This window comes from Phalacrocorax aristotelis, chromosome 1 (assembly GCF_949628215.1).
Source record: "Phalacrocorax aristotelis chromosome 1, bGulAri2.1, whole genome shotgun sequence".
NCBI lineage: Eukaryota > Metazoa > Chordata > Aves > Suliformes > Phalacrocoracidae > Phalacrocorax > Phalacrocorax aristotelis.
Window position 1 is genome coordinate 99911047 of NC_134276.1, and position 23953 is coordinate 99934999.

At 43.7% G+C, this 23953-nt stretch overlaps 1 protein-coding gene and 1 long non-coding RNA gene across 9 annotated transcripts; one reads left to right on the forward strand and one right to left on the reverse strand.

Annotated features, from left to right (window-relative positions):
• Positions 1 to 17178, forward strand: LOC142060111 (uncharacterized). Of its 6 annotated transcripts, none has more exons than XR_012661607.1 (6): positions 1 to 177; positions 3153 to 3274; positions 5228 to 5344; positions 7490 to 7650; positions 13824 to 13985; positions 16232 to 17178. It is a non-coding gene; the product is annotated as an uncharacterized LOC142060111 (long non-coding RNA). The 6 variants fall into 6 exon arrangements; XR_012661608.1 differs by having other exon boundaries at positions 3185 to 3274; XR_012661611.1 differs by lacking the exon at positions 3153 to 3274 and adding an exon at positions 5639 to 5768.
• On the reverse strand, positions 9063 to 23482 carry B3GALT5 (beta-1,3-galactosyltransferase 5). 3 transcript variants are annotated; one of them, XM_075099737.1, is made up of 3 exons: positions 23232 to 23482; positions 14615 to 14804; positions 9063 to 14184 (listed from the first exon to the last, which is right to left on the reverse strand). In XM_075099737.1, the coding sequence occupies exons 2-3, from the start codon at positions 14705 to 14707 to the stop codon at positions 13231 to 13233; spliced, it is 1047 nt and encodes a 348-aa protein (XP_074955838.1). In that variant the 5' UTR covers positions 14708 to 14804; positions 23232 to 23482; the 3' UTR covers positions 9063 to 13230. The 3 variants fall into 3 exon arrangements, with proteins under 3 accessions (XP_074955838.1, XP_074955822.1, XP_074955830.1); XM_075099721.1 differs by lacking the exon at positions 23232 to 23482 and adding an exon at positions 22889 to 23185; XM_075099729.1 differs by lacking the exon at positions 23232 to 23482 and adding an exon at positions 22929 to 23162.
• Positions 23483 to 23953: the final 471 nt, after the last annotated feature.

Consider the following 23953-nt stretch of genomic DNA (forward strand, 5'->3'; position numbering starts at 1 on the left):
CCATTCCTGCAGGAGGAAGCAAGGCACAGACGATGAGCCACACACGGGAGCAAACTTCATGCTGTCCCAACTTGAAAAACTGGATGGGCGCTGCTGTCTGACGTCCTCGGCCACACCACCTTGCTGGGACATGATGGGAGGTGCAGGATTTATTTTCCCTGGTTTATAACTGCACAGGTGAGTGTCCCGGTGCCCCGTCCCAAGGCTGGAGCTCGTCCCACTGCTACAGCGTGACAGGCAATGTGGCAGAGGGCAGAAGCACCCGTCCATGGGCCCCAAGCCACCTGTTCCCTCACTGACAGGTGCTGTCACCCACAGCCGGGGGTGTCGGGGTCCATCAGCAGGCCCTGACAGGGTGAGAGGCTGAGCCAGGGCCAGGGTCTGTCCAGGGGGTCCAGTCAGGAGCTGAGGAGATGGGGCCAGGACAGGGCTGGAGGCAAGGCCACAACATAGTGCCAAGGGACCCATCCAGGGGACAGGGCCAGGGGCAGGCTGAGGCATTGCCGGGGCAGGGGCCCATGGCCCTGGGTGGCTGACGTGGGGCCCTCGGCTGTGGGCAGGGGAGGGGAGCCCTGCGGGTCTGCCAAGGGAGGGTCAGGCCCACTGGTGCCCTCAGGGGCCTGGCAAAATGGGCCCTTACTGTGAAACTTCATAAGCAGCTGAGGAGAAAACTGAATCAGTTTTCCACTCCTTAATGGAAAATAGAGTCCCCAAGTGTTCTTTTTTTCCCCTTTTATATTTTCATATTCCTTTCCTCATTTCAGTTTTTATTTTGGGGAATTTTTAATGTTACATTAGGAAAATGTTCATTAAATAATTTCATTTAATTTTGAAATAGATTGTGTTTGTTTGCTCAGTTAAATCACACCTTTTTCTGTCACTTAAACAATCGTGTGTGTTCACCAAAGCAGATGTATGCCTCATGAGAGATGCTCTTTCAATGGCTGCAGCCTTCATCTTTCTCTGAGAGCTGAACAGCATCCTTTACATTACGCCGTCATTGGTCAGTGGGTTGAGCTGATGGGACACATCAGATTTTTATGATGAGTCCATCTGCTGGGAAGCTTAAATCATACAGAAGGGACATATGACTTTCCTGAACTATATTTCCTACTAAACACGATAACAGTTCTAGCAAGTACATATTAACACCACACTGACTCAAAATGAAAATGTTGAGTTCAGCAAAGGCAAATGGAACAGACTGTTTGGAGAATTTTGATGAATTTCCAAAATTAAATTTCAAAAACTTTGCTTTATTAGAAAAAATATCACCCTGACTTTTCAAAAAAAAAAAAAAAAAAGCTATGAAGCCTGCAGGAAGTTTTTTGACCAGTTGTATATTTTTCTTTTTGCTTCCTTGCTTTTCCAAATATTTCTTTTTTTAAAGTCTAAAATCTCACACTCTTGTTCAACTAACAGCCCTACTTTCATAACAGTGTTCTTGAAATACCTTCTACATATAGTTTGATTTCCATACAAATACACCTAGAGGAAGAAAAGAGGAAGAAAAGGGAAAACATCTAATACGCCGATTCCGTTTTCCAAGTAGGAAAAGTGCAGAAAGTTAAAATGGTTTGACTGGATTTTCAGCTTGATTTAATAAAGATAACTCTTTGTAAAAATGCTTTTTAAATTCTTACAAAACTATCATTTGCACTACCAAGGAGAGATTGGCTATGTCATCTTTGTAATTGTTTTTTAGGTAGATTTAGGCTGCTATTAGATCACCCCTTAACCTCTTCTCTGCCCCACTAAAGCCTTACTCCCTCAGCATCTCCTTACCAGTGCTGTGCTCTAGACCGTTGTCCTCTTGATGTCCTGCCACTGGACCATCTCTAGCTTCTTTACTTCCAACTTGAACTGAGGGGCACAAAACCACACACAGATTTCCAGACTTGTCTAGTAGAGGAAAATAATAGTTTCTCTGAATTTGCTGGCAACACTTCTCAGAATGTGACCTAGTACATGGTTTGCCATATTTGCAGTGAGAGGGCATTGTTGGCTTGTATTTACCCTGGTGTTTATTTCAGCCAGGTCTCAAGAAATTTTCTCAAGAAATCAAGATTTCTACCCACTGTCACTTAGGCCCTACCACTGCAGCCTGTACCTCAAGGTTGTTGCATCTGATGTGCAGAACTTTGTGCTTCTTCACACTGGATTTCAAGATGTTTCTGTTGGCCCAGTCCTCAAGTTTATCAATGTCCCTTTGGATGTCATGTTGCTGCACCTGTGCTACAGCTGTTGTTACAACACTAGCTAATCACAGGCTGATCAGCTGTCACTTTACCACACTCCAGTCTGTCATGGTCTGTAGATTAGCCATATCCTTAAGTCTGTAAGCACATAAACAGGCATATACCACTCTGCTGGGCCCAGTCACAGGTGTTTCATTCCCATCCCCTCAATGTAGAGTGGACATACTGAAGCCCACATCAGGAACTGTGTGCATTGTGGCCTAGAGCATCCACTGTGTTTTCATCCTGCTCTGGATTTGACACCAGTGGGAGTCATCACGAGAGCACCTGCCACCTCCACCCACACACTCACTGGCTTGGCTTCATCAGCTGAAATCCTCCTGGGTTAATATGGTGTACAGTGACTGGATTCAAATATCCTTTCTTTTCCCTGGGACGGTTTAAGCAACCAATACATGTATTAATATTTTACTAATTATTTCTCACTGCCCTTGTTAATTCCTTCTGTACTTTGACTTTCTTAATGCACTGTGATATCGTGATGAATACAGGCATTGGCATTGGTTTGGAAGTGTGTGGGATAAGACATTACACAGCACAGTAAAGTGTCCAAATCCCCAACTGCTGAGAACATCGTGCACGTACAAGACTACACAATCTCATGACAGTTCAAAAGATCAGGTCCTGAGTTTGCCAGCCTGATGCAAATGGAAATAATTTTGTGAATCATCAGCCTGCATACCAGGCAGATTCCTGCCTCCCACTCCAGTTTCTTTAGGCACTTCTTTCCAATTCTTCCTTTTTCTTCTGCCTGTGAGTAGGAGGATTTTTGCTGGTGTTTTTTTTTTTCCCCCCAACCCTTCCAAACTCTTTTTTGCGCATCACATAATTTCTTCTGTATGGTGTATAGACTGTGTAAACTGCTGGAGCAACCCTCAACATTTTTTGTCCTAGGGTGTGTTAGTCTGAAACATACATCTATACAGCTTGCTGAGCAAACCCTCGCAAGAAGCTCCAGGTGAAACGGACTTTCTGAGAGTCACTTAGTGAAGCCTGCTGTCATTGTCACTGTGGCTGTAAGTGTAATTTTTTATTTTTTCTCACAGGAGAATTGGGCAAATTGTCATGATGGAAAACAAAGAGCGTTTAGTCACCTTCATTTCTAAATTACTTCTAATGACTGAGAATGCAGCAGAGGAGATGACCAGTCCCTACATTTCCATGCTGTATGTTAGCTTATTTAACTGAGTTAAAGAAAATATGATCAGGGGGTGTGAGCATTAAAATAGCAGAGAAGAGGCACTTACAAATACAATATTAAAGTTGACTTGAGGTCAGTGCTAGAAACAGGAATAAAATTTTTCATTTCCCCATGGAAACTGGCTTGAAAAGGGGTTTGAACATTACAAAGGCTTTAAGAAATGGCTCCCAATAAAAAAAAATGTTCTTCTCTCTAATGAAGGAGAATTAAAATGTCTAGAAAAGACTAAGGTAGGAGGCAAGCTGACCTAGTGACTGAATTAGCTCTCTCTATCTTGATGCCTGCAGGATGCTCCTCTCTAGTAGCTGACCAGGTCAAAGAGATGCTAAACCATAACTTTTCAAACTCTGACTCCTTTTTTTTTTCCCTCTGTTTATGCTCTTACACCTTTTCTCTACTGTTTCTCATTCAAAACAGATTTAATTAGTGTTAGCTGTAGAAGTCAAGTGAGGTACACAGATCCCTCTCCTCTCGCAAGCTTTAGTTTTTAAATCTTTATTAATCTGTTAAAAGATTGAAGACTCACCACAGTTTTAAGCTTTGATTCACATTTCTCCCTAATCAGGACTCAAATACACTAGAGGAAGAGCTCTAGAAATAACAGGGCCATGGCATTTCCTTTTTCGATTACTTATGTGACCATTGAGATACATTTTCCCCTACCTTGTTCCCACTTTTTAGGGTATGAGAACTCAGGAGGCACATTTCTGCTTTCAACATCAAGCGCAGTGAAGGCTCAGTGCAATCTGGGGTCCTTGCTGTCTACTACATATATATTTATGTGAAAAATTAGGATACCACAAATGTCCCTCTGTTGCACAAACAATAGTGTAATGTTTGCCTCCATATTTTAAAAGAAACCTCAGTTTGTAAAAAATGGTTTGCTGAGTGAACAAAATAGAATTAATGGACAGATTTATTCGTTATCTGAAAGATGCTGATAGTATCCTGTGACAACCCCATTGAATAGCTGACGTGATACAAAGTAGGGCTGTGGGGGCACTTCCAGAGGACCTGCAATCCTTATGAATACCAGTAACCACACACAGCATGCAGGACCCCTGCCTCAGCTACTGCTAGCCAGCTAAGACACAAGCATCTATCCCAAACTATTTATCAAGGATTTCTTTGTAGTCATTAAAGATATAAACCCACTACCAGATGATGCTTCAGCTATCCTGACACGAGGGCCTGAGGCAGGCAAGGTTTGTCATCCTTTGGTTAGGCCTGCCTCATTATTCTGATTACAGAGTAGTCTGAAAGAACGGGTTAGACTGGACGTGCTGTTTTAGGCTGCAAAAGTTAACTGAGACTAAACCCGCCGATGGAAGATGTTTCATATTGGTCTGAGGAATCCTGTTCTACCTTCTTCCTAGGAAGGAAAGTCATCTTTGCCTTGACTTAAAGATTCATTAAGTGATGCTACTGTGAATCGAGGCCTGGGTAAATCCTCAAAAGCCTATTAACGTCAGTATGGCTCAACTGATTTTTTTGGTTCAGACTTTTTTCTTCAGTGATCTCTTGCTGGTTATTTTAAAGCCATAACTCTGTGAAGAATTGCTGTGGGTCCTTAATGAGGAAAACTTTGGATATAATCTTCTTCCAGACTTTCACACACAGGGGGCCACAGGATTAAACACTTTATTTGCATTAATGTCCTCGCAGTTTTTATTTGGCTTTAATAAATCTGCACAACTGGAATGCAGTTCTCCAGTACTTTCTTGCCCACACTCCTTCTGAACCGCATTCCATGTTTCCCCTTTGGCAGGTGCATTCCTCCTCTCCAGCACTGAAATCGGTGATGAGTTGTAGCTGCTAAAATGAAAATGTCAGAATTCAGGGACCGTAGATGAAGACATTCATCATGGAGCCCAGGCAACAATGAGTAAGTAAGAAAGTTTATCACAGAATGAAAGAATTTGCAGCATTGGTGCTGTTAGGAGGAGTGTAAATCTAAGAAGGAAATTTTTAGCGCTCTGTAATACATCAGTTCCCCTGGCAACATTTTCTTTAGCTTTAGAAATGTTTTGGCTCTGGTCCAAACAGTTAGCTTAATTGCTCTAGTTATCATTCAGTTTATTCTAAGGAACTTTTCGATGTACGGTAGCGTGCCAAGAAAATGTAAACATAATTCTTTACACTCATTATAATCACCATTACATTTTTCATTATTGCTCAGGGTCATGATTTTAGACTCCTTCCTGAACTTTATGTGCACAGCCAGATTCTTCAAGGAGTTCAGGCAAAGTGCAAATCTATCCAGAGCTCCTTTAAAACTGGTGTGCTCAACACCCATCCACCAGTGCACGGTAAGTCCAGCTCCGGACATGAACAGTGTACAAGCACTATGCCCAGGGATCCCAATCCCACAGAGCTTCTCTGATAATGCCAGGAAAAATACCATGGAAATATGAAATTATACCCCTTTTCTTTCCTTCCTGATGATTTTGCAAGGTTGCCAGTTATGGGAAATGTTAATACTTACACCTCTGAGAACAGAATATTAATGAATGTGATCTTAAGGGTCTTTTCCAACCTTAACGATTCTATGATTCCCTTAGTGACCTGAAGGCCTGATCCAAACTGACACTGCAATGATGAGAGAGCAGATTATCACCATAAAAGTGGGCATTATCTTGGAAAAGCTGTGTCTTTTTTGCATTTGCATGAAATACATACTTATGGCTGACATCTTACTCCTCCCTTTGGGCATTCAGTTAAGATCACCAAGTAGAAATGGCAGGGTTTTTGTCTTAGAAATTAATGCCTCCTATGCACTGTGTCTGTCATACGGAGTCTGGGACTGGAAGCTGCCTTTCTGCAGTAAGAAAACATAAGTTCCCGGCAGAGATGGTTTCAGATATTCAACTTCTCTTTATGTGGCAGAGTAATAGAAGTGTTCCTGATCACCGCTGTATTTTGGCTTTCTTTTAATATTCAGCTATTTCCTTTGCCACACCCATATATAAAATAAGATTCCCTAAAACCTTCGAGAACTGGTGAGTACTGAAAGATCTCAAGAATACAGTGAAGACTGACATGTTTACAGGCTAAAGTTCCCAGTCTCCTCTTCTCCCCTATCCCATGCAGTACTTTCTTCAGTAAAGACGGAGGAAGTGATATTGCTCAGCTACTGTCACCTCCAGCAACAAACCTCCTGCTGCTTAACTTATACCTGCAAGGCATGCTGGGTTTGGCCTCAGCATAAGGGCATGGGATCCGCAAAACGGGCTAGGGGGGTAAATGCGGACAGAGGTGCATTGCACACCCTCGCCCTCCCAGCCAGCAACAAGTGCTGCTATTCTGCCGCCTCCTCAGCCCCAGCAGGAGCAAGCTGCATTATGCACGCACACCACAGCTCTCTCCTACCCCTGCCTCCCGGCTCAGCTCACTCTTCTTTTTAATTCCCTCGTTGAACCTTTACTAGGAGAAACACATGTAAAAGCTGCAGGTCCCTTTATGTACTGGAGTCAAACATTTACTTACAACTGCTGTTCCAGCAATAACAATTAAATTAAACATGAAGGGAATATTGCTGCCTGGAAGATCTACAAGCTGGAGGTGTAAATCACACCACATAACTAATTTATGACATTCTGCGCCTACAGCTGTACGCCGACAGTTTGTAAGTGTAAGGGCGGCTGTGATTTCTAAGTGCTTTTGGTGACAAAAGAATAGGAAGCTGATTACACAGGCCTCTATCCCTGTACCCAAAGTCATAAATTAAATGAGGTCATCTTAGGTCAGTAGCTGAACGCAAGGGATATTGTGTACATGGTTCAGTTGGAGGGATTCTAAGAAAGGACTTGGATTTTTTTCCCCACAAAAATAATGCATTTTTGAATTTGTGAAGCATAAAAAAAACAAGTTTACTTCCCAACCACTGAAATCGTCCAATTACATTTTGCAGTGAAAATATACTTGACTGACTTTTTAGAAGGACAGCCTTAAAACCACTGTATTACTAGGCTTTGAAAAGATCTCTATTTGCTCAACCAGAACATGTACAAATTCAAGCCTCTCTTTTCAGGCTGGATCTCCTATGTACTGCACACACCTAAGTCCTGACACTCAGATGCTTTCTTCTATCCAGTGTGATAATATTTGCAGATACTTTTGGAAATATATTGGTGGAATGAACTAATGAATTTAAGTCCAGATGCAAACAAACAAGCAAAATACACCAGAAAGGTAGGTGAGGAAAAAAGATAAAACAAAAGATAAAGGTAGTAAGGGATACCTTTTCTAGTTATGGTTTTTAGTTCATAAGTGCTTGTGTTTGGCAAACAATCAGACTGCCTTCAGTTATTTGACATTTCCCTTTTAAGTCATATGGGAGCAGCGCTGTGCTTCCAGGTCCCACAGAGTGTGCCGCTCAGCCACAGTCAAACAGTGCTGGCTATGGTGACACAGGCAAAACCATTTCAGGTTGGATCTTGATCTTCCGAAAGGTATCAGCTGTAGTTAAAATTGTCTTTTAGTAATTCCCTTGCTATGGTTTTAACAATCTTGCATTTGACACTCTTGTCGTTTGTAAAAAACATTCTGAAATCAGATTACAGCCTGTTTATAAAGTTTTGTTTGAAGGTGTGTTTGACTTAAAGGTGTACTATGTGTAGATTTTTAATGGCAAGAGTGGCTAACATAGCAGGATTGATGCTTAATACTTGGGAAAGCACTCCCATTCTTGATCTCTTTCTCTTTTATGGGAATTGTGTATTTGCATTAGGAAGAGGAACCAATCAGTCATTTTACGATGTACATACTAAGGCATTTAGAGAAGGGAAGAAAATTCAACAGATTCAGATTCAAGAAAGCTAAGCGCCAGCTCCTGCACTTGGGTCACAACAACCCCATGCAGTGCTACATGCTTCAGGAAAAGCGGCTGGAAAGCCGCCCAGCAGAACAGGTTGGTTGACAGCTTGCTGAACATGAGCCAGTAGTGTGCCCGGGTAAACCAGAAGGCCAACAGCATCCTGTCCTCCTTTGGAAACAGTGTAGCCAGCAGCAATACGGAAGTGATTGTGCCCCTGTACAAAACACTGGTGAGGCTGTACCTCAGTTTTGGGCCCCTGGAGAACAAGTCCTCTGAGGAGCAGCTGAGGGAGCTGGGGTTGTTTAGTCTGGAGAAGAGGAGGCTGAGGGGAGACCTTGTTGCTCTCTACAACTACCTGAAAGGAGGTTGTAGCAAGGTGGGTGCCAGTCTGTTCTCACAAGTAACAAGTGGTAGGTAGGACGAGAGGAAGTGGCCTCAAGTTGCACCCGGGGAGGCTTACATTGGATATTAGGAAAAATTTCTTCACTGGAAGGGTTATCAAGAATTGGAACAGGCTGCCCAGGGAAGTGGTTGAGTCACCATCCCTGGAGGTACTTAAAAGATGTGTAGATGTGGTGCTTAGGGGCACAGTTTAGCGGTGGACTTGTCAGTGTCAGGTTTACAGCTGGACTTGATGAACTTATAGGTCTTTTCCAACCTAAATGATTCTATGATTCTATAGATTCATAGAGCCATTTTAACTGGAAAAAGAGCAAGCCTCCTAACTTGACTACCTCCCAAAATGTTAATGCATTCACAACAGAAAAGACAAGCGAACACACAAAACTGTGGTAACAAAATACTTTTTACTAAAATATCATACATTGAATAGTTAGCTCAACATTCTCATGTTCTATGCAAATAATGCTTGTCACGCATTTTATATTAACATTCTATAGTAACCCCCACAAAACCAAGAAGAGCAGCATTCCTGTCAGATCCATTACAGACGGTTTTAGCCCTTGTGTTCCATTCAGCTTTTATGTAAGGCAAATATTTCATTGCAAAAATCTACTCTGTACTCTCAGAAGTGCCTGGAAGGGTTATACCTCCTCAGTAATACTGAATCAGATGAGATGTGTGACCAAATCCTTCATGGACATTTTTGAAAATCCTAACCTAAACTAAGAATATGTTAGCTGATGAGATAGAGTTGTGAAAAGTGTATTCATTGTTCTGTATTCAAAATCTGATCTTGTTTTAGAAGAAACAGAGTATGCTGAAATGCACAGTTCTAACCAACTCTAATACACTATCAGCTCTGTTAAGTTGTACACTCCTTCCTATTAAATGAGAAGCACTGGAGTAACTTTTCAGAGTAACTTTCCAAAGCTATTCATAAAAAAACGGTTTAATGATATCTGACCCAGAAAGCATAAAAATATTAGGATAGTGCATTACTTTTACAGATAAACTGCCCCAAAATTGACTAAAATCTTTTATTAACCTATACAAAATTTTCAAAATAAGTATATGTGCACTGCAGTATTGAGTTTACAGTTCTAGTTATATTCCGGATTTTTTTTTGTGATGGCCTTTAATGGGAAAATACACAAAATTTGGCAAAAGGCCACTAATACAATTTTGATTGTGTTAAAAATCCTGATCTGAGGCCTAAGCTGCAAAAGCTCATTTCAGTCACCTGATACATATAAACTGACTAGCACAGTGGCTTTGTTTAAATAAATTAATTTTCTTTACATGCAATCATCTACTTTTCTTAAATCACCTTTTCCAGCAGTATAACCTTGTGTTTTAAGTAATTAACTATTCATTTACTATATGTTTATTCAAAGCCACCTACTGAATGGAGAGAATTATGAAATCAATTTCTAACTTATGCGAGCACAAAGAAAATCATGTTGAGGAAAATAATGTGCAGCAACCTAAAGCATTCACTTGGGCAGGTAATTTGCAAAAAGGAGAGGAACAGGTTATCTGAATCTGTAACATTTCAGCCTGGACTAATTTGCTACTCATCAGATATCTAGCAGTGAAAAGCCAAATGCTTTAGATAGGCAGATCATTATGATGCTTAACAACATATATTCAGTGGGGACAAAATATTTCAAATGCAGTAATAAAGGGAGACATCTTGCACGGGTCACTTGAAATTACAAGTAGACTCCCTGGAAACAGTACCCAGAATGGGATGGTTTCTTAAAACACGCCTGAGGACCTTATTCCCAATGTCACTGTAGCTATGAATTTAGCCCCAAAAATAGAGTGGTAGCAGCTGCAAAGGTGATTATCAGAGCACCCTCTTCCCAGTTAGTAACTGTATTCAAGTAATTAGGAACAATCCTGAACTAAAATAAAAGCCTGACAGAACTTGGCCCTCAAGTGTACCTTTTTTTATGACAGTACAAAGCCACAAATGGCTCAGGTAAGACTTATTTTGGTGCCATGCACAAGCAGGCATTGCTCCAGGAAGCAACACAAAATACTGTCTCCTAATGGGAAGCTTTACCCTTTGGCCACAAACTCAGCCTGACAGAAGACCAGCAGCTGCACCATCCCAGGAGCCAGGTGCCGCCATACGTCTTGGATCTCAACACTTAGCGGACGTGAAGAAGTCGACACATCTGTATGTAAATTAATAGCTATTCTGCCAAGATACAGGCTCCCTGGAACTGCACGGTTGGACTGGTCCTGCCGGCTAGGGTAAGGTTGGCACCAGGCACAGAGGTGGAAGCGAGATCCACAAGGGGCTGCAGGGTTACTCCTCGGAGAACAAGAGGAGGCCGGGATGAATATTAGGTTGCATTATGCTGTCCCAGCTCACAGACCCTCTATCCTACAAGAGAAGGAGCTAGGTGAGGTGAGGAAGCATTCCTTTATGCTCAATATTTTTCCATAAATTAAAGCAATAGCCAGCTTGCACCTTGGGTACACCAGCAATGAATGGCAAAAAGATGCAGTGATTAAAATGCTGTTGCTAGGCTTTATCAGTCTGACCCATCGCACTTACTGAAGGCAGCAGCAAAAGTAGATGTGCTACAGCGGGTCTTTGACTCCAAGGGCGGATACACCTGCAAAGTTGGAATGGGAGGCAGAGAGATGCTGCCCACCCCCGGGCACAGGGTACGCACTAGGAAAAGGCAAACACTTCCTTGGTCACCCACCTGACCACCTGGATAGCCATATCCCTGCAAACACCACGTACACAGCTATTTTCCGAATAAGAAACTTAAAATAAAAAGAAGATTATTCTTCTACCAAATAAAAAAAACATTGTTTCTTTCATCATCAGTTGTCAAAACTAAGTGCACGAGCTCAGGTTGTTCTATATCAGAAGAAAATACTTTTCAGGATGAGGCATATTCCTGCTGAAAATATTTATCCTGCTCTACAGGCACAGGCAAGTAAAAAGAAACACTTCGACAGTCCTCACAAACTACAATAAAAATAAAAGAAACAACAAAAATAACCCTGAAGTAATAAAATATCTTTCCCTGTCCTTCCTCCATGCTTTTTACTGCATTCAGGACCACATACAGGGCAGTGTCTGGCCCTGGTTCCTCTCACTGCGCCTGATCCTGACCCCCCACCTGTCGTCACCAGGGCCCAGCCATCACTGGCTTGACCTCAGACCGACCTCATCACTATGATACTTCCTTATGATCGAGACTCTTGGTTGGACCTGGCCACCTGGGTCTGTCCTGCTCCCTCGCATGGGTGTGCAGGGCTGAGCCTGGCTGGCTGTCAGATCCTCTCAGCTCCCGGCTCATCTTCCCCTAGGGGGCAGCCCCACTTTTACTGCTCTCTGAAAAAACCCTTTCACGCATAGTATAGGCATTCAATACTTCTTTGCTGGTAAAACTGAACTTTTCTTTGCATGAAAGTAAATCAGAGTATTGCATGAGGCATGATTTCATGAACTCCTTTCCCTCTCCCCATAGCCCAAATGTATTTTTCACAGCATCTACTGTAAAAACTCAGTTCCTTATCTCTGAAACCAACAAACATCCTACTGATTTCATGAGTCTGTTTGGTAATGAAATAAGAAATGACGCTCCCAGCCTGAATGATTACTTGGGAACATTTTCCCACTAGGTCTTGTCTAAAAGAGAAAATTCCTCCTGCCTTCTCCCTTACACACCCAGTTCCTCATAGGGAAAAAACATCTAAATCTCTTTAGCTCACCGTAAGTCACTCTAGTTCAGCCTTGGCAAGCCATTTACAGTAGCTTTCAAGCAATCAAAGTGAGATACAAATGTAAAAGATGTCTGCAGGGCCTATTATAATAGAAAGACCAGGACACTCTCCACTGAGCATGGATCTAGCTCTACCACATATCATTTTCAGCAGGAGGCATGTATAGGGAAACAGATGCAGTAGCCGTACATGTTCACCAGGTGACCTGCAGTACCTAAGGTTGTCCCAAGAGCGCTGCATGGGCAAATTCTTCCAGCTCTGCAAAACATTTGTGTAGACTGAAGGAGGAATCTGTGCCTGCTCACAGTTCTGCCCACACAGAGCTGGCTGCGAGGGCAGGGCTGCAGTTCCCTATGCCAGGAGGGGAATGTCCTGACAGCTACAAACACCGTTTCTTAAATGCCTGGACAGATGGGTGCAAATGCAGCAATCTGTCAGGGGAGACCAGGAAGAGGGTGCAAATTTTCTTTTCTGAACAAAAGTACTTTGACTTTTGGTTTGGCACTGCAGAAATGTTCCCAGTCCTGTAGCAGCAAGATTTGGAGGGTAGGTTTGCAGGCCTGCATACTTCAGAGAAGAATAGTAGTTGTAACTTGTATAGAGATGGGGTGCAAAGGGGTGAGAGTGAATGGGAGAGAAAGAGGTTTGCATGTTCTTGGGCAGAAATTGAGATTAAAATAACAGTTAAAGAAGTCTTTAATGTGACAGATCTAAAGTTAATTGGGAGTTTTGCAGGAGTCAAGAGCATCCCTGTAAATGCGGAGCATTTTACTTTGTTAATTCAAGCAGGGAAGGTGCTACAGCACTCCTCCTTTTTCTGTCACTAAGCGATTCCAGTAGCTCAGCTGCTCAGATGGTTCTACTTCATGGCACAGCACGATTTTCTTAAAGCGAGAAACAGAGAACCTAATCTTTTGGGGAAAAAACGTCTGCTCCGAATGAAGTTCCTCCAGCTGAACTTTTAATTTTTCAAGGCACAGTCCTATGAATACATCCTCCAGTTTAATGAACAAAACGCTCTCTGAAACATTATAGATCTGACTAGCAATGTCAGTGGATAGTACATAGCCAGTCCCGGAACAAAACGGTGGGTAGGTGTCTTTCGGATACTCTTCTCTACTCACGTACCACTTACTCCCTCTTCTCCGTATAGGGAACTCATGCAGTTTTAAAAAGCCTGTGAAGAATCTAGTGGTCCTATTTTTCCTTAGAAGAAGCTCAGTGAGGTAAAAAACATTGACAAACACATCTGAGTCAGTTTTCATCACAAATGTGGACTGGTAACAAAATCTGTGAATCCATTCAATTCCCATCATGGTCTTCAAAGTCAAATTGTAATACGTGTCTGTAAAATTCTTTTGAATAATGTCTTTGTACTTTTGGCTTTCAGCAGCAATATCAGCCTGCTGGATGAGATTCATAGTGCTTCCCAGGAGGAAATATGTCACCAAGCGCTTGCCAGCGACTGTTCTCTCCTTCCCCCAGGTTTGCCGGATGGTCATCCTGGCTTTGACATGGTGGTACGAGGATGTCACAAGTAGGACGAGGAAAGGTGGGTTCTTATCGCAGTCGATATCCGGGAGCTGCAAGAAGTTTCCTTCATTTCTCCTATAAGCCTCTGTGGGGAATACGTAGTCTTGGCCATTTTCACAGAATATACAGAATTTGGTCGTATTGTCATAAAAAAACCAGAAGCTAGCACAGCTGAGCCCCACAAAGCAAACAAACAGCCTGAATTTTCGGAAATCCATCTGAAAGAAACAAGAAGGAGCAGCACATTAACAAAAAAAAGAAATACCTACTTCTTTTCAATGCTGCATACCAAACTTCCTGCATAGGGATTTAATGCCAGGTCGCCTCTAATTGAAAGCTACCTATTTCAGGGCACTTGCCCACATGCATCTCTCTTAGTATCATTCCCACAAGATGTTCTGCCAGCAATCAAATTCACATTCCTGCTTACCTGAATCTGCCCCCCCAAGCCAGCATATCCTCAGAAATCCACACAAGCCTGTCCACAAGTATACCACATTGTCCTGGCTGATGCTTCCCCATTTTCAGCATCTTACAAACCATGACTTAGACCCACCAGCGCTTTCAGAAGCCAAAGAGTGGAGAAACAGCAGACATGTGCTCATGCCAGATGAGAGAGAATAACAGCAATAGGGTTTTTTTTTATACCATGTTTCGGCATTTGTTTGAAAAGTGTCTGTCTCCCAGGGCCAGCAAGTGCTGTCCAGCTTGCAGATTCAGCCAGGTTCCTCCCATCTTCATCTTCTATGTGTCCTGTGGGGCTCTTGCGCCAACCCAGAAACTGCTCCTGATCTTTTTGTTGGAGGGGCCATGAGTCACATATTTTACATCGGGTTAGCTGCTCAGAAAAAAAAAACAACAGTGGGTCAGACGATTTGAATCATTTGGATGATTCACCTTTTGCAGAGTTTAGGTGGCTCACTAGGGCATGCTGAGGTGAGAAGGGGGTTGTCTGTACTCCCCTCTCCTTTCTAGGTGAACGAGACCCAAACAATAACAACAATGTTCTTTCATTTATCCTTGTATCAGATTAATGTTCTGCGTATCTGGTTACAAATCTAGCATAAATTTTGAGAGAGAGAAAAATTATCAAAGCAAAGCCAAAAAGGTCATAGTGCCAAAAAAATTACACCTCTCCATAAATTAACCTGGTGAATAGTATAATGCTTCAGTTACTCATTCCATTAACCCACAGGCCCACCAACTACTATTTCAGAGTGCTAGAATGGGGGAATTTTTACCAGGGGGAAGGTCACTCCCTCCTGTTTCCCCCCTTGTTAATGAAGAATGGGATCTGGCTTCCCATCTAAAAATACAGCAAACCAAGTTTACAGCCCCCAGAGCAGTAGATTTCATGGAAATTTGATCTCTGCCTTCCAACCAGGAATGTTATGCCTAGACTCCCCAAAACCACGTTAGTGCCCTCCTTTTGCTCACATTCCCCATTCCAAGCAATGAAAAGGTTTTGTGTTGCAGGCTTAAGTTCAATTGAAAGTCCAGCCAGGTGTTCCTGGGACCAAATCCAGCTCATTTTACCCATAAGAATAGTCCCATTAACTTCAGTCGGTATCCTCAAAAAGATGAAACAAGTAGAACTGGACTCCTGGTTTACTGAAATTCCTCCCACAGTGAATCGCATTTTTGCAATGATTCACTAATGAATTTTGAAAATACTTCAAAAGTTCTCATTTCTTCTGCCATTTATATCTAAATTAACTTTATCTTTAAATAGAGTGTTCCTCAGATCTGTTTTTTCTTGTATGTTTAGCTCACAGTAGTCTTGAGATTAACTTAAAAATTACTTCAATTAAATATGTAAAATTGTGTGAGAATAGGCATATGCATACCTATACACACATACACACACACGAAAGATTATAGGAAAACCTGCTCTGCATCTGTTCTCATGTTCTGGGAGGAAGCACTTGACTATGCCGAAAATAGTGTTTTCAGGAAAGGATGGTGTTCTGAGATTGACAACAGAGCTACAGAAGAGGTTCACTCCTGTCGCTGGCTCTCACAAGACTGTTCAAGGCATTTCTCTGTCACAGGAATTCCAGAACACGTACAAACAAAAGTCCTTCAAATACTGAACTAAGAAAGTAATTGAGAGCAATTTCCTACTAAAATCCATTAAAACCTTTTCAGAAATACTCAGGAGCATCAGTTGCCCAAATTCCTCTCTCCAGGTAAACTCAGCAAACATGTGGGAGTGCACTCAGGCATCTCACCTGGTGACCCTGTCTTTAATTTTTTCTCCTTCAGAGCTCAAGATGGGAAGAGTTTCCCCAGATGCCCCCGAGGCCAGTGGGAGTCCATGGTATGAAAAGGGGGGCTGTTGGAAAAGAACATTTGCACAGGTACAGGATCAGTGTCCCAAGAACCCAAGCTTCCCAATATCCTACAAGGACAGCATTTACTGAAAGAACACCAAGGGAAAGGGTGACAGAGAGACCACCAGCTTCCTCTTGCTGAGGCCATTTTTCTCTTAAAACCATCAATTTCCTTTTTGTTTTCAGGTGAATAGGGAAAACTTTGAAAGTTAAAAAAACACTTTATATTAACACAGGCAGGTCAGTTCCTTGGACCGCCTAAGTTGGTATATCAGGGAATTAAACCACCCTGGTATTGGCTCCATCCCCCTGGGACACTGAGCCCCTGCCCCATCCCTCACCCCACCTGCGCACAGCCGGTTTAGCTTCCTGAGTGAAGTAAATACTGTGTCTCTCCCACTGCCTGGGAGAACTGCTATATGTGAAGAACATATGGAGAACAATGGCTTCCATTCTGTCTCAACAGGTCAACATGGTGTGACTGCGTTATCAAAACCAACACCATCCAACCTAAAGAATGTTGCTCTACAACGGAGAGATAAGCATAGGTTAGGTGTGACAAGGCCTGTGGCTTCCAAACTAACTGTCACTATATTTTCCCTCCTTTGCCTGCATCTGAGAAACAATACTGTCTGTGATGCCAGATTTCCAGCCTGCATGCACAGATCTCCATGAAACAGTCCTGGAGATGTCAACATGAAACGACCATTAAGTCTACAGGAGGGGGTCCAGAAAGCAGTGGAGACCTGTGAGCAACCAATCTCTTTTCTAGAGGTCATTTTGAACAGCATCCAGTGTTTTAGCATTGAAACAAATCTTTGTGGTTTTACAGGAAGTCCTTTTGCATGAAGTTATACCTGAGTTGTCTCTCTGATCTGAGTTAGAAATTGCAGTTTGTAATTATCTCAAAGCTTTTCCCATCTCCTCTTGTTCCAATTGCAAAATGTTTGATGTAGGACATAGCCAAAAAGGCAGATTGGCTATAGGTTCCCCCTGTTCACACCACTGACCCTTGTGTAACTCCTTCACGTTGCACAATGACGGGGCCATGGTACCTCCTGTGACAAAGCCTAGTTATTCCATCAGCATTGATGTGACACCTCCTTTAGGTCTGTTAATGAGTATCGTTATCTAAACGGCACCAAGAGATCAAGACCATATGCCATACAGATGAGGAAAAGCAACGTGGCCCGAGGCACAGAGAGGTAAGTAGGTCTAGAGTCCCCCTGAGAAACAGATTCAAAATATCAATTTAAAGAAATAGATTTCTTAATTTTTCTGGGGCACAGCTACAGCCATGCCACTGAGTTCAGTGGATGATTGGCATTGGATTTGCATTGAGGTCACATGCATCAGCCAGGGTACAACCCAAAGCACAACAAACCGAAGCGCTTTTGACCATCTGCAAGAGCTACCACTCTGTAAACAGAGACGCAAACAGCTGCAGCAAGGCAGACATACAAGTAGAGGCATGATTTAAGTGCACAAACAGGAGTTATGACCTCAAATGCTGCGTGGTTAAAGTCAGCAGCAATATTCCCATTTTCCTTTCCTAATACTCAGAAGAAACATGCCCTGGTATAAGTACTAATAATACCAGCTAACTTTTGATTTTCCTCAGAATAAAGCTTCTAAATTGCTTTCTTAGAAGCTCAGCAGGACATGAAGGGGGATTAAATGTGCGTGGGTAACAAGAAAATGTCAAATACAGCAAGAAACATTTATTTTCTTCCTAAATGCAAGCATTTCAGAGAAGCAGGGGCCAGCTTGGAGCTCTTGAAGATGGCATCTCTGGTGAGGCAGTGGGTTCAGCAGTGGCCGGGCTGCTGTTTTTACGAGCAGAGACATGGGTAGCAGGGTTTCCCCCTAAACCCAAGCTCAGAAGTCAGGGACAGATATCCAGGTGCCTCTGGCCCAGTGTCTTTTGGCTGTCCCCCCAACTTCTGGAGCAAGCCGCTGCCTGGTACCTACCAGACCTTGTCAGAAACAGCAGCACCTGCTCAGGTATCCTACAGGACTACTGAAAACAGTGGTGATGAACCTCTACTCAAAATAAAGGGTCACACAGGGACAGGTTACTCTGCCTCATCCCCTGAAGGCACTGGCTGGCTTGTCCTACCCTGTGTGCTCGGTGGCATCATTCCGCAGAGCCTCCCAAGCCAGTGGTGCCATTTCTGACCGAAAGAACTGCATGTGAACAGCCACTGAGGCGATGAGGCTAAATGTCTCCTTCCTGGCACTTTAAAATGCCACTTTTCAGAGGGAGGTTTTTACACCAACGTGTATTAATAATGTTGTTGCCCAAACCAAATGTCAAGACTGGCACACAAGAAGGATGGAAACCTGTAAAGGGTACAGGACAAGGGAAAAACTTTTGCTGCTGTCCTTACTGTCAGACCACAGAAAACCTTTTTCCCTCTGCTACCTCTCACCAGCTTTTGCTATCAGGATTTTCTCTCCTTGTCAGTCTGTCAGCGAGACAAAGCAAGACATTGTTCCTCCACTTCATACGTGCCAGTTTCTATCATTTAAAGTCTGAGTTGCTAAGCACTTTATTTACAGCCAAATCCTCTCTCTCCCTGTCTTTCTTTCTTCCTTTCTTTCTTTCTTCCTTTCTCTTTTTCTCTCTCTTTTCTTTTTTTTTTTTCCCTCATTTTTTGTCTCTTTGGCTTTTTGCCTTTTATTTTTTGCAATGCTGCTGGCAGGGTTAGCTTTCCCAGCTCCTCCCCAGGCACCACTGCACTACCTGCAACCTGCCGTGATGGGGTGTGCATGGGGAGGGACTCTGAGGGGTGGGTGTTTTTGGTGCCTAAATAAGCCTCTGGCTCTCCAGAAAGGCCAGAGTGTTTTATGTCCGGGGAGCTGGCTCTGGGGAGCAGGTGAGCCATTTGCCCATGGTCACAGACCCATGGCAGGAGTCCCCGTCTCCAAACTGTAAGTGATCAATTGGACAACACATAAAAAAAGAGCATTACTGTTACTGATTTGCAAATACTACTACGTTGCCTGGCTTATGCTCTGTAATCCTGTTATTAATACCCATTTAGCTGATTGACCCTGTCACTTTAACAGCAGATTGAATCTCCTTTGTAGAAGGTTGGACTGACTTTATTTATGGCTTTGCATTTTAATAAGAAAATAAACAAAATAATTTGAAAAAAAAAACAAGAGTGGAAAAAAGTCAGGTTTTAAATTTAATAGTTCTAGGGGAAAAAAAGCATTAATTGGAGCGGTGTGTTAAAGTCTGGATTAATATTAATCCCAATGAGATGCCATGCATATATACACGATACGGTTGTACAATGATATATGCATACAACTGTATTGTTTTTAGCAGCATGACCAACACAGCCTAAACACTGGTATTGTTATAATAAGCAAAGAAACTTTCTTCCCAGCAGTCAATGAAAAACCATGACAAAAAATGAGACTCTGAAATACAAAATTAGTTAAAATCCAGTAATAGAGTCAGAGTTCCTAAGAGATTCACCTCCTTGTCCCGGATGTCCTTCCCTCATGCTACGACACAGATGGATTCAGAAGAGCCACCTGACCCAACGCAACTCTTTCATCTTACCTCTTCGAAGAAAAATTTCCACCATTTTCTCCTCTGAATCATGTTTTCTGTACTGCAGAAGGCATTGTATTGGTGGTTTTCCACAACACCAGCATACACATGCAAACATAACCTTAACACAGCAGCTCTCTCAGAGGCAGTGCACAGGCATAGGAGGAGCCTCAAATGCAACATTCACCCATTAAAAAGGTGCATCTTTATTATAACAAGGGAAAGAACAGACATTCATGGGTCTCATCCACTCAAATACACAGTCTTTCCGGTTCAGATACAGAAGTGTCACCTCAGGTGTGGAGGTTTTCATTACTAAAATGCTTGCAACGGCCCAGACAAGAGGCCCATGTGGCCTCTGGGTTCTGTCTCTGAGACTACCCAGGCAGCCGATGCCTAAAGGAGAATAAAGACCACGGTAAGTGTATTCTCGCAGAGAGAAGGCGTTTATGGCACAGGGATCTTCTGAATCAGAGACTACAACTTCCTCTTTATTTAAAAAAAATTCAAGAGCCATTAGCTCTTGATGCACCTTGGTCTCATCCACCCAACCATGAGCACTTGCTCATAACATTCGTTTGGAAAAGCCAAACAGCATCCTCAGACCAAAATGCAGTTTTGCTCTCAAAACCAGCAAAAAGTTTGGCAGGATGTGGAGCTTCTCCCGTAATGTCACAGGAAAGAAGTGCTACATCTGAAGAGTCAAAAAGAAATGTATTTCTGGGGACTTTAGCCAACTCAGGAAAGCTTGCTTCTATTTTAAAATATCATTTTGCTTTTCCAAGCTGCCTGCAAAATTCTCTTGATGAATCCTGGCCCTAAAAAGCCCACCAAAATGTCAGCTTGGATATTTAGTAAGGCCACTTTTCCAGGGAGAAGAAAGATATTGCACCGGAGGTTGCGACATGGGCTGTCAGGCACCTGGTTGCAAAGTTCAGAGTATCAACACAGAGAAAATGTACAGGGCAGCCATTACAGTCCATCCCCTGGTGCAGGTGCTTTTTGTCCTTTTTAGTAGCATATTCAGACAGTTTTGACTTAATCCATTTCTACAGGCAATTGAAACACAACTTGCAGGCACCCAGCAAAGAGGCATACTCTCTTGCAGGCAGAGAAAACAGGAGTGCCTCTGGGCCACTCCCTCCTTGCTCTCCCAGAAGGACTTCTCATCTTGGAAGTCATTTTTTTCAAACATTCAGCCTAAAAGTCTTCCTTTCTGCTTCTGTCTCCCCTTCACCCCCTGCGTACCAAATGCCCCTTTCCGGGTTTCTCTTCAATGTTAATAGACTTGCTTCTTCTAATGCTCCCCCTATTCCTACAACACCTCCATCTTCCTTTTATCACCGATGCTCATGAGCATATTTAACTTTTTTAAGAATTGCCTCATGAATCAGCAATTTTACTACAATTACTGTTTTACTTGCTGTATTCCAAACTCCGGATATCACCAAAGATATGCAATTGTCCATGACGGGATGAAACGAAGCAGCCTTAACCAGTATAAACCCATGTTATTCCTGGTGCTGAATAGGAGCAAAATCCAACTCACAGCCACTCCCTTACCTTCATAAACAAATAAAGCAATGAGAAAAATTCTTCTTTAAACTCTTGCTGCCAATGCTGACTCCAAAAGCCTGGTTCTCTGAGCTATAGGAGCATTGTGCTTCAATAATTGTAGGCACGGCTTTTGTGTCCCCCAAAACAAACTATTTATTCTACCCTCCTTTACAGATAGTGCTACAAGTTGGATTTTTCATCTTAATTAAAAAGGAAAATAAACCTGAAAGTGGTATTTCAGACAGGATGAGGGTCTTGCTTTCCCTTGGAAGCAATCTCAAGATACACAAAGGACGAAGGGAAAAGAGCACTGCAGAGAAGAGACACCTATGGACTTTGTACAAAATGTATTCAAAATGGGAAAAATTACCAATAAAGACATTCCATTGCCACTCTTAAATCTTTCATAAACAGAGAGGTGCTCAGCCCTGCCAATATCACTGTACGATGAGGACTTGTCAGGACACTACCTTTCAGATGGGTTTTTCTTCCCTATTTTAAGCTGGGGCAGCACTTGAACAGAGGAGGTGAGCCCAGTGCTCGTGCCGTTCTGTGCCCTTTCGTTTCATGCTGCCTCTTGGCACAGTCGTTTTTTAGTCGGGTTTTGGAGATTTAGTCTTCCCCTATCAATACAACGGTTGAACTAAATCGTTACATTTACATGTCCATTAAAGAGGCAATCTGGTACTTTTGGAGGATAAGGTTCCTGGGCATCCTTTAGTTTCCACCCAGGGCAGAGACAGCTGAAGGACAGCCACTCAGGCTCCCCTCACCGCGCCAGCCCCGTGCCAAATGCCAAGCAGGGGGGATGGCGTCCAGCTCTTTTGATTAGCAGGGCTAAGGCGAAAGCAGAGGAACAGAAATCCCACTGCGGGGCCCTCACACCAGTAAACGCTTCGTAAATAACTACTTGGCTTTAAAAGTGCTGATTATACACAGTAATGTTTTCAGGATTGGGCCCAATGGCTGCATTTCTAAATACTTACCTGCACCTCATGGATCTTCTTCTTTTTAAGCATTATCCAAGGTCTCAGCAAACATGGACAGCAAGGGAAACATTGCCCTGTGTTTGTCCTAACTGAGCCTGGTCATTATCTGGGGGCAGGTTCACAGGCTGTCAAAATGCTTCCCCATGCTAAAACACACCCAAAATCCTCTGGCAAATGCGATTATTTAACACTACCTTCTTACCATCAAATCAGTCTACCCCTAACTGCTCAGGACGAGTCAGCCAAACCCCATGCCGCTGTGGGGCCGCACGCCCTCGGCTCGGGCGAGTGACTTCCCCGAGTAGGGAGGAGGTCTTGGCTTTGATCCCGATTTTTGAAGTGGGGTCACACCTGCTGCTCCCTCTTATCGAACCCTCCTAACCCAGCTGCGGAGGCTGGCGAGTTTTGGAAAGTCGGTGATGCGGGTCCAAGGGCGCATCCGTGGGCGAACGGAGTCCCCCACCCACGGTCATACCTGCCGCTGGGGTTATGGAAAGAAACGGGCACCTCCTGACCTCAGACGCCTGCACAGCATCCTCCGGCGGCTCTGGCCGTGTTGCGCGGGAGCTGCAGCGAGCGGGCGGGTTGCCCTTCCTACCGGGAGGCGCCGGCTACAGTCTGTGAAGTCTCCCCCGATCCTCCTGCAGCCCAGCCATCCCGAGCGAGGCGGTGCATGATCGTCCGTGTCTCCGGAGGGAGACGAGAAGGAAGGCAGCGATGCGGCAGTGGTAACCTGAGCTCCCTGCCTGTCTCTTCCCTCTCTCCCTCCTCCCTCCCTCTCTCCCTCCCCCTCTCCCTCTCTCCCTCCCTCTCCTTACCTCCCTCACTCTCTCCCGGAGGTAACAGACCAGCTGTACCGCTGCAGCTCCATCGGCAGGGAAGGGAAAGTTAGGAACTGTCCACAAATGTTTTCGGTTTGGATATTTTGGATGGGAGGGGGGAGGTCATGGCCTCACAGGCACAGGAGCGGTGCTCACAGAGCTGGAAACCATGTCAGAGCAGAGCCAGCCTTCTCCAGCGCTGGGGAAGTTCAGCTCCATGCCCCCAGTTAAGAGCAATGCTGCCTTGACTTACACAGTGGGAGAGAAATCTCCATCTGCTGAAAAGGCAGCAGTTGGGCACCCTCAGAGTCATAGGATTTTCTCTGATGAGGAAAGACAAGCTGGCGGAAAGGGGAAGAAACACCACCCTGCATGAGCCCCAGGCAGCAGCGCTGGTGGGGTGGCAGCATCCCTCTCCCAGTCCTCAGTCTCCACTGTCAGCCCCGTCACTGCGTGGTCCCCCTCCTCGGATCCCCACGTTTGCCTGACCCCTGACACCTTGCTGTTCGGGACAGTGCTCAGCCCCGGGCATAGTCAAGCCTTGGTTTTAGGACTGGTCCAAGTCTGGGCGAGATGCCTGATCCCTTTCCAGGGCCACTTTTGGTATTTCTTGATGCAAGCAGAGAAGTGCAGCAGTTTTACCTTTGTGTATATGCAAACTGTCCCCCGGTGAGAGCAATCAATGCCAGAAAGTTTCACATGACAACAATTGGTGAAGC